This window comes from Scardinius erythrophthalmus, assembly GCF_964197995.2.
Source record: "Scardinius erythrophthalmus genome assembly, chromosome: 21".
Taxonomy (NCBI): Eukaryota; Metazoa; Chordata; class Actinopteri; order Cypriniformes; family Leuciscidae; genus Scardinius; species Scardinius erythrophthalmus.
The window spans coordinates 11183876-11201716 of record NC_138241.1 but is presented as its reverse complement, the minus strand read 5'-3'; the positions used below and the strand labels follow the sequence as shown (position 1 = coordinate 11201716).

Below are 17841 nucleotides of genomic sequence, written 5' to 3'. Positions count from 1 at the left end.
GATCTGTGATGAACACATACATGTGACTGCACATTCTATATTAATTGCCAACATTTAAAGGTGCAGTGTGTAATTTTTAGCGGCATCTAGTGGTGAGGTTTGCGAATTGCAAACAGCCAGTCACTCACGGCCTATCCCTCAAATTGCAAACTCGAAGGAGAAGCTACGGTGGCCGACGTAGGATCGGAAGAAGTCGTCGTCTGAGTCAGCAAGTCAAGCAATGAGGTTTCTTTCTATTATATTTTATATTAAATTATATTTACTTAATTATTCAGTAAAACCACGTTATTGCGATTGTTATTTTTACTTGTTCATCATTGTGTTAGTCTTTTATTCACTGACTTTACCATAGCTTGTTTCCATGCTAGTTAGTATAAGATAAGAGCTATGGATAAGAGCATCAAAGCAGCTAGGTAAGGGGAAATAGCTAACGTTACGATGTCCGAGGCGTCGTTCAGACAGCATGTTTTTCTCCACGTTTGCAGAGTCAGGGACAACCTGAGTATTCTGCTACGTCTTTTTCTGCTGCTTCTCATTCAAGTTAGTGACAAAACACGCTCTGTAGCGCTGTTTGTTCGCTGTCGGCTACGGTAGAGACATGACGTCACAATATGTCGACCTTCATAGAAGGGGGGTGCCGGTGGTTATGTAGATATAAATGACTCATTCTAAGGTAATAAAAACATAACGGTTCATTAAGTAAGGTCTTTATACACTACTGAAAACATAGTTATGGATCTTATATTGCATTTCTGTCAATAGATCCTCAGAAATAGTACACATTGCACCTTTAAATAGCCAACATTTAGGATAACGAACTTCATGAAAAAGAAAATCACTTCGGTTCCTTTTTTATCCATTCCTAACTAAGCCTCTTGAAACCCGGGCTGACAAACAGGCAATATACAATTCTCTGACCTATTGCATCTGTTGTGGTTTGAATGTCACCCTCTTGTCTGATTTCAGATGTAGATCAATGGACTGATTACTGGAGGTCCCCATCCATGGACAGCATTACGTCTATTCCCTGTGATTCTCTAGTATATTTGCTCGGTATATTTACAGTGTGTTTACCAACGGGTACTGCATGTACTCTGAATGCTTTGGGAAACTGAAAGACCTGATACTACCAGGTGAATGACTCATAGTGACTTTGCAAATGAAAGGCAAATGTAGCCTGAGGGTAAAGCGAAAACAAAATAAACAACTGAAAACTGCAACCAAAATACACCAACGGCCTTTACACTGTCAGAAAAATATGTGCAAAAAACCTTTAGGGGTACAACAGCTTGTCACTGAGGCAGTACACTTAAAGGAACAACTTTGCCAACCTTATCAACCTCTAAAAGATACATATTAGTACCTTAGAGTAGTAATATGTACCTCTACAGTACTGCAATGAACATTTAGGGGTAAATAAGGTACAAAGTTGTACCCTGTGACAAGTGTTACAAAACACTCCTGTGTTTTGCAAAATTCGATAAAAACTAAAGGTGAAATTTCGAATATTTGTCAAATTTAAAATAAAATCCACATTCAAATACAAAAACGGCGCATTCGAATTTTAGGATGTGTCAGGCAGCCGTATCAGTGGCGCACAAGATGCGATGATCAAGTAAGAGTTTTTCTTAGCCTGTCCAGTTGAACCCACTTGATGCACCGCTGCTGCGTGCGTTGTTCATTCAAAACATTGCAGAAACAGAAAAGATCTTGGTTACGTTAAAACCGTAACCAGGCCGTTCACACAACGCATTTTCTGTGCTGCTTTTTCATTACTTTCTATGTTAACACGATAGACGGACATATATGACCTTTGCACTCGCGTCTCGCTGGCTTTCTGTATGTTTAGAAAGCCATGTAAAGTTAAAAGAAGTTCAACTTTTTTTTTTTTTATTCCATTGCATTTCATGTTTTTAAACATCAAACAGTACGGCTCTTTGTATTAAACTATGCATAAATAAATGATGTCGTTTTGTTCATAATTGTTTATGCAATTTACAAAATTATATTTGATTTATAAACATTAATTTAAATGTTATGCACTTTTTTTGTACAGCCAGTCAAGTTATTTAATCCATTCATTACTATTGTGCCCGTTGCACCCTCTTGTGGCCTCAAGAGACCTGCTAAAAGCTTTTCAATCTAAATGAAATTATGCCTGTTAAATTCTAACATAATTCTAATATTAGTAATATTTAAGTATAAAATTCAAATTTATTTTTTCAGCCATTTTGACAGCCCTACTTCACAATACGACCTTGTTTCCGCAATGACTTTCTGCAAGTCTCCTACAACGTCTAACAAGTTTATGTGGCGTTAAAAGTGACTAAGGCGGTAAAGCTATGTGAAATCCGATCAGAGTGGTCAGACTAAAACAAATTTACAGAAATGTGATTTGAATAGGATTTCAAACCACATATGGATGTAGGTTGACACAGATTTGTAAAAAAATCACAGTTAACACTCGCTAAATTCCAAAAGGATATGCACAAAAATCGGATTTGGTCTGTCTTTTGTGTTCACTTACTTGCTCAAACTCCTCAAGGTCGACTTCTCCGTCTCCATTCAAGTCAAACATCTTGAAAGCAATTTCAAAGTTCCTCTGAGGAGCTGCAGAGAGAAGAAACAGAGGATTTGCAACCCAAAGGTATGACACCATGTACTTTCACTGACACATCCTCATGGTGGCTACCATGTTAAAATCACAATGACCAATCAAATTCTGCTCACTTTATCTTTGTAACCCCCCTATTATTAGACACTTCTAGTTTCGGAATGAACTTCTAGTTGACAAATACGCCTGTGAATACTTCTATAACAAAATCAGTAAGTGGACACTTTTGATTAAATGTGTAAAGATGCATCCACACCAATAGGTGTCAGAATTAATTCCAAAAACATTGTATTGGTTAGGCCTGGGACACACCAAATCGGGCCTAAAACTGGGCTTACAATTTTTTCAGGTGTTTGGCCAGTATTAGTCAATCCATTCCAATCCAAGGATTGATTCCAACATCAATCCAAGATGGCAGAAACTGTGTTTGACCTGTATTGTTGTTTCTTGTTTGGAAATGGCATCTCTTTTAAATATTATTTTTAACCTTGATTACAACATATGGACTTTTAAAGCATCCTGAGTGGATTACTGTGTTCCGCTGTGGAGTTTACCCGCTTGATTCCTGGTACTTTTAGGCCTCTGTATCTCTGCACTACTGACTCACAGTTTGCATCATTCTTTGGAACAGCAAGAGGTACATCACCACTACATCTGTGTGTTTGCCTCGGATGCGTGAGAGAAACCTTAAAAAGTCATTGATTGACATTGAGGCACAGTACTGTGTTTTATTGGTGAATTGTCTTCAAACTGGATTTGCTGGAGTCTTTATGTGTAGCTTAGTTAGCTGTGGGCTAGTAGCCTTTTTGTGCCTTAGCCTACACTACATGGACTTTTATTTTGGCTCATCCACCTCTAGCTTAATCCACACTGCACTAGTAAACAGCTAGTTTTCACCTGTTTTAATCTTAGACTCTGTTACTAGCCATTGACAATCAACTAGCAACTAGCCACAGGCAACAACTGCAACAATTCTAAGCACTACTTTAAGTACTACTTGCAGCAAAGTAGGTGGCTTACTCATAGCTGGAGTTACAGCCCTCACTTCTTGCCGTCACCAGCTACTGCCTGGTGGCAGTATCAAATATTACTACCGACAAAACTTTCCAAGCCGCTGCCTGCCTAAAACCCCTTTATCGGGCTCCTGCCTAAAACCCATTTATCGGGCTTCTGCCTACCTCAGCTGTGGCACTCACCTCCTCACTACCACCACCTCAGTGGGCCTGTCTACTACAGCCTCAGCTCCCTCCATCCCACCAGTTTATCATTTGCTGCAGCCTCAGCTGTTTTAACCATCAGGCTGTCACCGGCTACAGCCTCAGCTGCCTCCATCGCTGGGCTGTCATCTGCTACAGTCTCAGTCGCATCTTACACTACTGAACTTGTCATCTGTTACGGCCTCAGCTGCCTCCATCACCGGACTTATCGTCAGCTACAGCCTTAGCTGCCTTCTTCTCCACCACCGCATTTGTCATCTGCTAAGGTCTTGGTTGCCTCCACCACCACCAGGCTTTCACCGGCCACAGCCTCATCTGTCTCCAAAACTTGACGGTTGTCTGTTTTAGCCTCAGCTGCCTCCACCACCATCGGGCCATCGCACAAAGCTGTCTGTCTAGTGTTTTAAAAATGAAGTTTTATCTAGCCTTGTTTATCTTTCTGATCCCCCTTAACAGTGGGGTTGTCCAGTCAGAAAATGAGTCCATCCATGCTGTTCCCTTATGTAGTCTCAAGGCCTGAAAACTTTTCCACTGTCCAACTTAAATCCTAGGGGCCAAGTCACTCATTTCTTTGTTTACAAGGCTACAAATCTACTCCACCTTCACTGCCTCTCCATTTTGAAGGATTGGTTTATTGTCTCTGCAGACTCACTTCCTGCTTTTTTATATCATTAAATTCTAGATCTGGCACTTTCTGCTGCAAATCAGCTAAGTCCAGACTCCTTGTTATTATTTTATTACTAATCTCTGGAAATGTTCTGCCTAATCCGGGCCCTGGTAGCCTTAAGATATGTGATTCACCTGAAGATTTTAAATCAAGATTTGGCCTGGGTATTATTCACCTCAATGTTCGGAGTTTAATGTCCAAACTGGATATGGTTAATTTATGGGTCAGTTCAACTGATGCTGACATTGTTGTTTTATCTGAAACCTGGCTGACTAAATCTGTCCTTGATAAAGATATTGGCATCGATGGTTATAATGTGTATCATTGAGATCCCACAAAAAGAGGGGGAGGTGTTGCTATTTATATCAAATGCAAATTCAACCTTAGTTTAGTGCTCTCAATATTGGCGTGTTAACAATTTGAGTTTTTGGCCTTAAACCTTGAAGTCTCTAAAGACCACTATATCAGGTTGTTTGGTTGTTATAGAACTTGATCTGCATCAAATGACTCTTCATCTACACTATCAAATTTGTGAAGTCAAGTTATTTGTAATGACACTTTTGTTGTTGGTGATCTGAACTGGGACTGGCTAAGGCCGATATCAGTGTGACAATTTAAATTTGACTCAATTAATTAACACTCCTACTCGGCCAAATCATCTAAATGAGAAATCATCACTCATTGATTTAATCCTGACCAATGCTCCTTTTAAGTACTCTGCAATAGGTGTTTTTGCTAATGATGTGAGTGCTCACTGTGTGATTGCTGCTGTTAGAGATACTAAGGTGCTCAAGTCTGCACCTCGTATTGTTGAAAGGCAAAATATGAAAATGTTTGTTGAGCAGGGTTTTTTATATGATTTATTTTATTTTGACTGGAGTAGAATTGCCTTGATTGATGATGTGGAATTAGCCCTGACTTTCTTTCAAAACTGTTTTCTTGATATTCTTAACAGACATGCACCTATTCGCAAATGTAGAATTAAGGGGCAGGACAATCCCTGGTTTACTTCTGAGATTTCTAATTTGCTCCACGAGAGAAATGTAGCCTGGGCAAAAGCAAGGAGATCAGATACTGATGCTGACTGGTTTGTTTTCAGACGGTTGCGAAACAGATTCACTTCACTTTTCAGAAAAGCTAAAGCTGAATTTTACTTATCTGAAACCACAGAGAATCTAAATGACCCCCCAAAAAATATGGAAAAATATTAAGTCATTATCTGCATCGACTAAGCCAACAGGTTTCCCGTTGTCTCTAGTTAAGAATGGTGTGTCTATATCTGACAAAGTAGAAATGAGTAGAGTGAGCATTTCATATCATCTGGTTTCTTGTTTGATTCTGTTGCCCCTATAGTGTCTATATATGTCTATATAGCCTGTAAATGACACCTTTATTAATACCGACAAAACTTTCAGTTTTAGCTCATTCTCTGTTGCTTATGTTCATAAAGCCCTAAAACAATTGATTCCTCGAAAACCTGTGGGCCCCGATCACTTAGAACCTTTCTTTTTGAAATTCGCTCCAGATATCCTTGCTGAACCTCTGACTCATCTTTTTAATCTTTCACTGGTCACAAACAAAATTCCCCAGGTATGGAAGTCTGCTTATGTTTTACCACTTTTGAAAGGAGGTGACCCTACCTCCTTTCCTTACCTAATAATTATAGACCCATTTCCAAACTTTAAGCATTGGCCAAAGTGTTGGGATCTTTGGTTAGTGAACAAGTGAAAGAGTATTTAAATGCTCAGTCAATTTTATCTAAGCATCAATTTGGTTTCAGGAAAAAACACAGCTCTACCACTGCTGCTATAAAAGTAATTAATGATATAGTCAAAGTACTTGATGATAAGAAACACTGTGTGTCTCAGTTCATTGATCTGTCCAAAGCATTTGACACAGTTGACCACAGCATACTAATTCAGAGACTGATCAGTATAGGTATGTCTTAGCACTCTGTAGGCTGGTTTATCAACTACTTCGCTGATAGGACTCAAGCTACGCAAGTTGATGGTCTGACGTTAAAATATGTATCAATCTGTAAAGGGGTCCCACAGGGCTCCATTCTGGGGTCATGTTTATTCACTATTTATATAAACTGTCTGGGGGAAAATGTTCAACGTCCATTTTTCCATTTTTATGCAGATGATACGGTTATTTATTGTTGTGCAGGTACCATTAGGAAGGCGTATGAATGCTTGCAAACTGCTTTCGATAGAGTGCAAGCACAGCTTTATCAATTAAAGTTTGTGCTTAATGCAGAGAAGACCAGAGTAATGGTCTTTTCAAACTCAAGGAAAAATTAGTTAGACCTGAATATTGTTACTTTTCAGGGTAAAACAATTGAGGCAGTTTCATCTTATAAATATTTAGGATTTTTAATTGATGATCACCTTTCTTTTAAGCTTCATATACAGAATCAAGTAAAAAAGTTGAAATTGAAGCTAGATTTTTTCTTTAGGAACAAATCTTGTTTTACTTTTTTTGCCAGAAAAAGGCTAGTCGATACCACATTTCTCTCTATTATTGATTATGGTGATCTGTTGTATATGAATTTCTTTCTTTTACACAGAGTACTTAAGGTTTACGGTCCCAGAAAACTATTTCATTGAATGTGCCTCAAGCCCGGACAGAGTTGTTCAAAAAGGCTTTCATGTTTGTTGCACCTTCGACTTGGAATGACCTACAGAAAACACAGTGTCTAATTTCCATAAATGATTTTAAAGGTTATGTTAAATTATAGAACATGAGTCCATCCACAAGTGCAAATGTTTTAATTAATGGCACTCTTTATTTAATTTGAAATGCACTTGAGTTGTCTTTGCCTCTTTTGTATTTGTTTTGTGATTGTGTGATCAAATTTGTTCTGCTATCTTGGCCAGGTCTCTCTTGAAAAAGAGATTCTATATTTCAATGAGACTAACCTGGTTAAATAAAGTTAAAAAAAAAAAGTGATACAAAAGAAATACAGACAGAGACTCAGAGACTTACTGGAGAGGACGGTTGTGAGGAAGATGTAGTCAGAGAAAGAGATGAGTCCACACTCCCCCAGTGTGTAGAAAATGCTGTCCTCGTCTGCAAACTTCTCCCTGTCCTGAGAGATCTTCTGTAGGTGCCCAGAGAGAAACAGAGGAGAGAGAGTCAGCAATGCTTCTGTGGAGCACTCCTGTTTAAGAGCTGAGCTCCACAGAGTCTGAGCAGAGAAGCGGATACAAGGGAACTAGCATGCTAACACTGACACTGCACAGTACAATCATGCAAGTGATGCAGAGTCATACAAGACACAAGCAAAAGAGATAACCACATGAAAAGATCATTAAAGCAGACATTTCATAAGTGTCACTTATAGAACAGCACATGAGATAGGCTGTTTCAAAACCAAGTGAGCTGCCTACCTAGACTGCATTTTTTGGCATGGTCAAACAATCAAATCAAGGGGGTCGCCATCATAGATCTCTCTCAATGTTTAAAACAAGTGGATTGCCTAGCTTAAACAACATTTTTGAGCATCATATTTGAGGCCAAATGTTTGACAAAAGTAGATTTCCGTCCTAAATAGCATTTTTGGTCATCAGAGATGCATTGAATCAAGGGGTTATGCACATTTTCATAATCACAAATGTTCAAAATTAAGAGAGTTGACCATCTAAACTGCAGTTCTTAACATCGTAGGTTCATACCTAACAACATGTGACATATGATGCTCAACAATGTTGTCTAGGTAACCGGCTCTGATATATATTGAACAACAACACAGTAAACCACTGATTTGGCTTCACAAATCGCAAGATCACACTGTATTTGTCATTTCTGCAGTAAACTGGTTCACATTTTATGAGCATGTGCGAAGGTGACTCCACAGTGGTGTGAACACAGTTTTCTACCTGTTTTTGACATAGAAAGACACAGAAAATTTACTCATTAGGACCCTCAAGTGTGAAAGTACAAACACAAATACTGTACGAACACACACAAATAGCATGCCAGAGTTCAGCTTTCTGCCGATTTATTGTTACCTCTGTCTGGGGTGGTTCCCATCAGTGTGTTGTGGGGAAGAGAGAATGGATTAAAACAACCTGACCATTGCGCAGACAATCAGGCCCACCACACACCATATGTGTACCAACACACCATAACATACATCCAATTCCAGCCATTTTCACTTCATGCTAACACACATTTATGCAGCGTCCCACACATACTTCCCACTCTTCCTCTGTGGCAACATGATACATGCCTCCATATTCACCGCAGCATCAGTAAAAAACCCAGAAAATTTGATTTCCCTTTGAAACTCTTATTAGCTGTGTTCGCTAATGCTAGCATTGCTACTGCTATTACTTAAACCCCTTAACTGAATTTTTGCATGTCTTTGAAATACCATTTCTGAATCGCCAATTTCAACATTATACAAAAATGTTTGACAGATATTTGCAGAATGACACTGTGCTAGTTGTCATTCGTATCACTCTTTCTCACCAAATAATATAATAATTTGAACTCAACTGTTGAAATCACATGACCAACCAAATAACACTCACTTTATCCTAATAAATAAATAGTTATTTTGACCAAAATATTTTAAATGATTTCCACTCACATCAATATTCCAGTAATATCATTGGCCTAATAAAAGCTGTATAATCCTACATAAGGGTGGTCCATCCTCATGGTGGCCGCCATGTTGAAATCACATGACACACCAACCACTGCTCACTTTATCTTTGTAACCCCCCTATCACCGGATTCTTCTAGGTTGCAGAATAAACTACTGGGTGACAAACACACCTGTGAAGAATAAGATAACTTTTAACTTTTGCATGATGCTGCATCCACACCAATATGTGTTAGTATTAAGTCTATTTGAATCAGTATTTCATATCCATTTGACCTCTTGGAGGGTCAAACGTGTGCATTGGGGACAAGGAAAACACAGGTTATTTTTGTACCGGCTCTGAAACTAGTCAGAGTGGGAATACGCTCAAGCAGCTAGCAGGTGTGGTGGTTGACGCTGACAAAAGCAAATGTGTGTGTGTGTGTGTGTGTGTGTGTGTGTGTGTGTGTGTGTGTGTGTGTGTGTGTGTGTGTGTGTGTGTGTGTGTGTGTGTGTGTGTGTGTGTGTGTGTGTTTGTGTGGGCTAATAAGCTCCGGGCACACTGTGTCCCTGCTGTCACCTTCAGCCTTCAGAGACACTCAAGAGACGCAGTCTTACCCAACATTAGTAGCGCGGGTGTCAAACACAATGGCACTTCAGTACAAAACTATAACAGCCTTTCTACAGTCTCAGTAATCCACAATCTGAATGTAGACATATTGTCAACATATGTTGATAATGTTTTTTTTATTGATTTATCTTTTATCCATGCCATTGACGAAATTTTCTGGCTTTCTGTGTTTCCACTGTTATATGGTAGGAGGCGCTAATATACATCTTCTGAAAGAGTACAGAATCTCTAGATCAAAACAGGCAAAAAAAAAAAAAAGCAGAAACAAGTGATAGCAAATGTAAGCAGATGCATGTGTAAAAAAAAAAAAAGCCTGCATAATGTTACTGAATGAAATGTCGACCCAGGATGAGCTATAGGACTGTGAAGCTTTGGGGTGTTATGGACTTGATCTACTCCATCTATGTTTTGATCATCGTTCTAAATCCGATCTTGATGTAGTATTTGTTTTCTCAGCTTTTTGCTCAAAATGTTGCTTTTTTTTCAAAATGTGATGACTAAAAAATAATGCATGAAGCTAGAATAAAACGGTTTTTTTTTATTATTATTATTATTATTTAAGACAGAGTTAGTAAGTTCTAACTTACTAGTTTTAACTTTATTTTGATATTTTGCATGTTCAGATACTCATACAACAAATTATTCTGGGGGCCATGAAACTTTTGTGAAAAAAATCTAAAATGCTGGCTGACAATTCCATATTCATTTTTACTGTGATATCAAAAATCGGTATTATGCATGGTGAAATTTCATTGGAATTTCTCCATATTTTTTCAGAATATCATCTGAAATTCTATGGTATCATAACACTATGAAAGGGCGCTCAGCAGGACATGTGTTTACATCACTAAACTCAAACTAAACGCATAACTAGATTAGAATAGACCATCATGCTATTTTATATGTCAAATATAGCTAACACAAAAACATCAATACCACAGGAATTCACTGCTGGCCATATTTTTTCCCTAATTATTTTAAACAAAGGAGATATTGCCATAATGGAAAGAATCAACTTATATACTACACTGATTTATTCAAGTTTGTTCTCCAGGTTTAACTACCTAAATAACACTTGATTCTGGTTTCGAGATGCAAAGTATGTGAGCTTTCCAAAGGCCACTTCTGCTAAGACAATCTTATCAATGAAATTACAGAAAAGAGTGTTGATGAAGGTTTTTTTTTTTTTTTTTTTTCATCAATGATAATAAAGAGGGGTTGCTTTAAGATTATGAAAGTGCCTATTATACTCATTTACAGGTTCATAATTCTACTAGAACAGTGGATCCCAACCCTGGTCACGGAGTACCCCCCAACAGTACACATTTTTTGTACAACATTTCAGGTCTTGAAGTCTAGTAATGAATGAAGTGCGTTTGATCAGAGTTGGAGGTGCTTCAGGACAAGGGTTGGGAAACACTGTCCCAGAATACGTTTAAATGATTTAATGTTCAAAAAAACGTTAATTTTATTATGATTGCAGCACCTGTTTTCACCCTCTGTATGAACGCTCTGTTTTAATTTTGGTCTCTTTAAAACCCGCCTTCCGCCACTCCCAGTCAGCCAGCCCAAGTCTGTTGTAATTGGTCTACCATTTAGAGCGTGCATCGGGTTTGTAACGTCCATTACGATAACTGCCAAGCATCAGGCCCGGAGGCTTCATGAGGTGCTGTAAAATACTACTGTAACTACACTAACTGTGGCATCAGTTTTGCTGTTTCAGTTCGAGCCCGAGTTCGATAATGACAGTCAAGAAGAACAAGCTGATCGACCCAAACCACCTTTGCAACAAAAGGTTGTGGTTATAATGCTGAGGAATAGCGTTTAAAATGTCAATGTAAATGTGGTTTTGACACAGTGATAAACTCACAGTCGATCGCTGAAAATAATGGCAGGACTACAGACAGACAAGGCATTTAAAGCAGGTGTTTTCTGTTAGAGATTCACTCTGTTTGGCATGGACTTTGTGCTTTGTAACTTTGCAGATCGTTTAAATGCATAAACAGTTATATTACACAATAAAGGAAAGGAGAAAAAAACACAATTCCCCTTTAAACAATTTTAATTAAACCATACTGTTTATGTAAATAAAAGAAGAAAGATTAATTTACATATTATATATTAATGTATAAGGGGAGTTATATAATAAATTAATAATGAACTAATAATGTTTTTAGAGGAAAGAAAATCCAGAAAGAGTTGATTCAGCTGATCCAACAACAGTACGTTGGGCATTGACACACTAGAGGTGAAAGAGCTGAACAGCAGTTTGAACCACTTTGCTAATTAGGTTACTCAAACACATCTTTTATGATATTAATCAGCCATATCCACAACATAAATGTACTATTACGAATTACATTTGCACCAATAATTCAGTGAATAATGTGCTACACATATTGCAATATGCCAAACAGTCTTTAAAGTAGTACTAGAAACTTAAATCTATAGTAACTTAAAAATGCATGCTTGCAGGACATCACTTGTCCTCATAAACTGTGGTTCCCTTACAAGTGACACTTGCAAGTTAAGCTGGATTTCTTTCAATTGGGAATTGTTCAATAATCCATATGAGAGTGTCAGGGTAACCAGACATGACATAATAAGAGTCATCATGGCAAATAAATGTTACAGTTTCTACTCAATATGTCTGAGATTCTTGACCCGCCCCCAGCTGCTTCTGACGAATGGCTTCATGTTGCTTTGTTGCTTTAAACTGCTCTCACTGCAAATGTTGCTTTATAGTGGACAAAGCTTTAGTGCGTATGTCTGTGTGCTACTTTTATATTGTTTTTGAACATAATTCTGTGTCTGCAGTGTGTGTTTTTCTTTTGTTGTTTGGTTCATATTAGCATTTACAGCTGTAGGTACAGTATATTACTCTGCTGTCACTTTAATACACAGATCTAATATACACATGCGATTTATTTCCCTGCTGTTTACATTCACAGACATAACCGATTGTGTTTATTTGAACTTTGTGTGTTTTTTACATGACCTTGTGTGTATTTGATAGTTTAAGTGCAATAAGACATGAAAGAGAACTTAGTTTAATACTCACAGGAAGCTCCAGCTAACATCCAGCTTTCTGTGCGGATGCTTCGGATGTGTGCGCTCAGAAAACCATATATCAGAAGTTTAAACTAATATGGCTTTAAAATGTTAGTTTTTGGCAGAGTATCCAAGGCACAAGAAAAAAGCTCCGCCCTCTTCTGGGAGCAGCAGCTCATTTGCATTTAAAGATACATGCATGAAAACAGCATGTTTTTGCTTTAACTCAACATGGTATAATAAATGATCTTTGGGGTATTTTTAGCTTAAACCTCACAGACACATTCTGGGGAAGCCTGAGACTTATATTACATCTTGTAAAAAGGGGCATAATAGGTCCCCTTTAAAAGGTTACAATCATTTCACTTGAGGCTTCTTTCTTGAAAAGACAGCCTGATTCATTTTCAGTGCCGCCGTTTATGTGGAAAGGACAGAGAGCATGAGCATCCGAGAACTAGCAAGCAGGCCTGTGGAAAAACTGGGCAGGTCCTCGAGCACAGTCCTAAAAGGCCCTGATTCACATCAAGCGGAATCAAAGAACAAACTTGTATGACGTAATTTTTAACAAAACCGGGTCAAAACGATGTTCGTTTGGAGTTTGTTTCAGAAGTTCAAAACAGCTTGCTAAAGTGAACTTTCCAGAAAAGTTCGATGTGGCTGGTAAACACCTTTGAACCACCATTGGTCCATGGCGATTACATAAAAGGTAGGTGTGGCTCTGAGGCTCCTCCTTCTCTGATGTGGAAATCTTCTCTGGTTCATTTCTTCAGTTCAGTCCATCAAGATCAGATGTCCACGAGTAAAAACATGAACACACTAGACAGCTGCTTCAAAGTATTGGCCCTTAGTTCTTTCCAAAAGAAAGTTTCACTGCAGAGCTTTAGAACGATTGAAATGTTAGTTGAAAGTAGAACTCATGATAGGGAACATTTCTACATCTTGTTTTTTCTCGCTAGACGGAGCACAACAGAATTGGAGTACACTACGCAGGAGTCATGAGGATCATCAGTTATCCATGAAGTAGGCTAGAAGGAAATACAGTTAGCTCCTTTTTTCCAACAAACAGGCAGTTGCAGTTTTTAAAAACACTGTCAATGAAGTATAAGATTGGCCCATTACTATTGATTTTCTGGCTCTTGTATTCAACTTTTTGCCTTTCCTATTCCCCCTCTGACATTTTAATAGAGATGTGCATAGCAATTTGCTGTATGAATGTAGTGCTGGAAATAAGATCTTTCAGTGTCTCTGTGGGATTTTGGAATCACTTGACAGGTACCAGTTTCCTACAACACAGGGAAGCTTTATACTGCCAGCCACAGGGACTGAACCGAGTTATGGCACCAACATCCCACGGTACTTTGTGTTAGGTGCAGATATGCTGTGCTATGCGCTTTCCTCTCAATGACAAAAACACACAACAATGAGAGCAGTGAGAAAACAGGAGTTTAGAAAGCATCTGATCATTGCAACGGCGATGTGTTTGCATGAGCGTTTATTTATATAGTACGTTTGGCCTTAAAAGAAAGCAGAATTACAACTTCAATTTCTACAGAGTTCCAGTGCTTTCATGTTTTTACTCACATTTGATCTCGGCAATCACTTCAGGTGAATCACTTGACCTGAACTAAAGAAAGATATTTTGAAGAATGTCAGTAACCAGACAGTTGATGGACCCCATTTACTTAAAAATACTATGGAAATCAATGGGGTACATCAACTGTCTGGTTGTCGACATTCTTCAAAATATCTTCCTTTGTGCTCAGCAGAAGAAAGAAATTCATACAGGTTTAAAACAACTTGAGGCTGAGTAAATGATGAAAGAATTTTCTTTTTAAGTGAACTAATCCTTTAAGACAGCTGTTTTGAACTCCTGAAACGAACTCCAAAATGAACTTCGTTTTGGCCAGATTTTGTCTGAAATGTCATCAGATTCTCGTTCTTCGATTTTTCTTGAAGTATTATCAGGGCCTTTGGAATGTAATGTAGATAAATATAAGTGTGCATAAAGTTTCTGTGGTACATGTAAAAGGAATAACCCAGTAAACTGTGTCTTCTCTTGAGACACCATTCGAAATAGACACATACTGGGAAATAACTAGATGTACCGCATCGCGGTACAAAATATGACCGCCGCTCAGGCCTGCACTGGCTTTCCACAAAAATAAATGACGTGGAGTAATTTGGCTGTATTGCGTGTTTATGTATATACCTAAAAAAAGTAATAATATGTGCATGTCTGTCTGTGTGTGTGTGTGTGTGTGTGTGTGTGTGTGTGTGTATGTGTGTGTGTTTGTGTATGTGTGTGTCTGTGTGTGTGTGTGTGTGTGTGTCTGTGCGTGTATGTATGTGTGCGTACATGTGTGCACGTGTGTGTTTGTGTGTGAGTGGCCCCCGGGGACCAAACGAAATTTTTCCGTAAAAGTCTAGTAGACCAACATACCATAAAAATTTCTTCATCCTCGGTGCCACGGTTCAGGTAGTTATTTAGGAAAAACTGCATTTTTTTGGGTTTGGGGGGGCCCAGCGCGGGGGGGGGAGTGGCCCCCGGGGACCAAATGAAATTTTTCCGTAGAAGTGTAGTGGGGCTACATGCCCACCAAATTTCATGTTCCCCTGTGCTTCGGTGTCCCTGGTATCGTTGACGAAAAATTTACGGGGGCCCCAGCGCGGGGGGGGAAGTGGCCCCCGGGGACCAAACGAAATTTTTCCGTAAAAGTCTAGTAGACCAACATACCATAAAAATTTCTTCATCCTCGGTGCCACGGTTCAGGTAGTTATTTAGGAAAAACTGCATTTTTTTTTGTTTTGGGGGGGCCCAGCGCGGGGGGGGAGTGGCCCCCGGGGACGAAATGAAATTTTTCCGTAGAAGTGTAGTGGGGCTACATGCCCACCAAATTTCATGTTCCCCTGTGCTTCGGTGTCCCTGGTATCGTTGACGAAAAATTTACGGGGGCCCCAGCGCGGGGGGGGGGGGGGTTGGTCTCGGGTTGTGGCCCCCGGGGACCAAACGAAATTTTTCCGTAAAAGTCTAGTAGACGAACATACCATAAAAATTCTTCATCCTCGGTGCCACGGTTCAGGTAGTTATTTAGGAAAAACTGCATTTTTTTGGGTTTGGGGGGGCCCAGCGCGGGGGGGGGAGTGGCCCCTGGGGACCAAACGAAATTTTTCCTTAGAAGTCTAGTGGGGCTACATGCCCACCAAATTTCATGTTCCCCCGTGTTTCGGTGTCCCTGGTATCGTTGACGAAAAATTTACGGGGGCCCCAGCGCGGGGGGGGGGGATGGGCCCCGGGGACCAAATGAAATTTTTCCGTAAAAGTCTAGTAGACCAACATACCATAAAAATTTCTTCATCCTCGGTGCCACGGTTCAGGTAGTTATTTAGGAAAAACTGCATTTTTTTGGGTTTGGGGGGGCCCAGCGCGGGGGGGGGAGTGGCCCCCGGGGACCAAACGAAATTTTTCCTTAGAAGTCTAGTGGGGCTACATGCCCACCAAATTTCATGTTCCCCGGTGTTTCGGTGTCCCTGGTATCGTTGACGAAAAATTTAAGGGGCCCCCAGCGCGGGGGGGGGGGGGGGGGGTGGGAAGTGGTCCCCGGGGACCAAACGAAATTTTTCCGTAAAAGTCTAGTAGACCAACATACCATAAAAATTTCTTCATCCTCGGTGCCACGGTTCAGGTAGTTATTTAGGAAAAACTGCATTTTTGGGGGTTTGGGGGGGCCCAGCGCGGGGGGGGAGTGGCCCCCAGGGACCAAACGAAATTTTTCCTTAGAAGTCTAGTGGGGCTACATGCCCACCAAATTTCATGTTCCCCGGTGCTTCGGTGTCCCTGGTATCGTTGACGAAAAATTCAGTAAGGTGACGAAAAAAAAAAAAAAAAAAAAAAACTTTGACAATCCCTATATGACCGCTTTCGCTAGCTACGCTAGCGGCGGTCATAATAAAAAAAAAAGGGAAAGAAATGGCCTGAATTCTGAGTGAGTTTGATTCAAGCATTGCTAATCGGTTGTCATGTTCATGAGATGATTCACTATGAACTGCTGCAGTTTAAACACAAACCACACTATGTTCATTTCTATCAACAATAAATTCGATTCCTTGCAAAATAAGAATGACATCATCTTTTTACTGATATACATCCAACTTCCCAAAAGTTATGGCCTGTCCTGCAGCCCATCAATCACATGACAGCAGCCAAGTAGGAACAGCCACTAAAACAAAGCCATTCAACAACCTCCTGAAGGGTTTAAAAAAAAAATGCACTCAGTTTACTCTTAAAAATAAAGCTTCTAAATAGGGGATTTTCGCAGCAATGCCACAGAAGAACCATTTTGGTTTCCTAAAAGAACCTTTCAAAAGTTCTTAAAACAAACATTGTTCTTTGTGTGAAGAACATTTCAATAATCTGAAGAACCATTTTCCACTATTGTGAAATGGAATGGTTCCATGGATTTTAAAGATTCTTCATGGAACCATTGATGCCAACAAAGAACCTTTATTTTTAATAGTGTGTTGAATTAAAAAGTACTGCCTATATAACAAAAAAAAAAAAAAAAAAAAAAATTATATATATATATATATATATAGCATTTTAGTTAAGACCCAAAGTACCCCACAAAACACCAGAGAGACTTCAGAAAAAGGTCACTGTCTAGACACACTACACGCATTCATTCATAAATTGCATATGCCCCCAAAAAAGTTATATACTATGTCCAACTAATTAAAAATACACAGTTAAATAAGGTGGCTGATCATTTCAATCCATCATGCCAGACTAGAGATGTAGAAACCACTGTGGTAAAAACAGGAATAAGAAAAGAAATGTAATAAATTATAGTCTGACTAAAGTATCTTTTTTCCATGGAACAGAAAAGTGAAGGGATGCTGTCGAGCTCCAAAAAGTGACCCCACCCCACCACACCACCACCAAAAAACAACAACATAAAAGTAGTACAAACAGGTTATGCAATATTCTACAGGTGATGAGACACATGGCCCACGACCGCGATCTAAATTATCCAGATAGAAATTTATTGTCCATTTTCAATGGGAAAGTGCCCA

At 39.3% G+C, this 17841-nt stretch overlaps 1 protein-coding gene across 4 annotated transcripts in view; it reads right to left on the bottom strand.

Moving 5' to 3' along the window:
- Nucleotides 1-17841, bottom strand: part of micu1 (mitochondrial calcium uptake 1) — a 99861-nt gene that overhangs the window by 13452 nt on the left and 68568 nt on the right. For all 4 annotated transcript variants that reach the window (XM_081350617.1, XM_081350615.1, XM_081350614.1 and 1 more), the window contains 2 exons: nt 7487-7601; nt 2528-2610 (listed from right to left, as the gene is read on the bottom strand). In XM_081350617.1, the coding sequence (XP_081206743.1) occupies nt 2528-2610; nt 7487-7601 (198 nt within the window). The remainder of the gene's footprint in view (nt 1-2527; nt 2611-7486; nt 7602-17841) is intronic.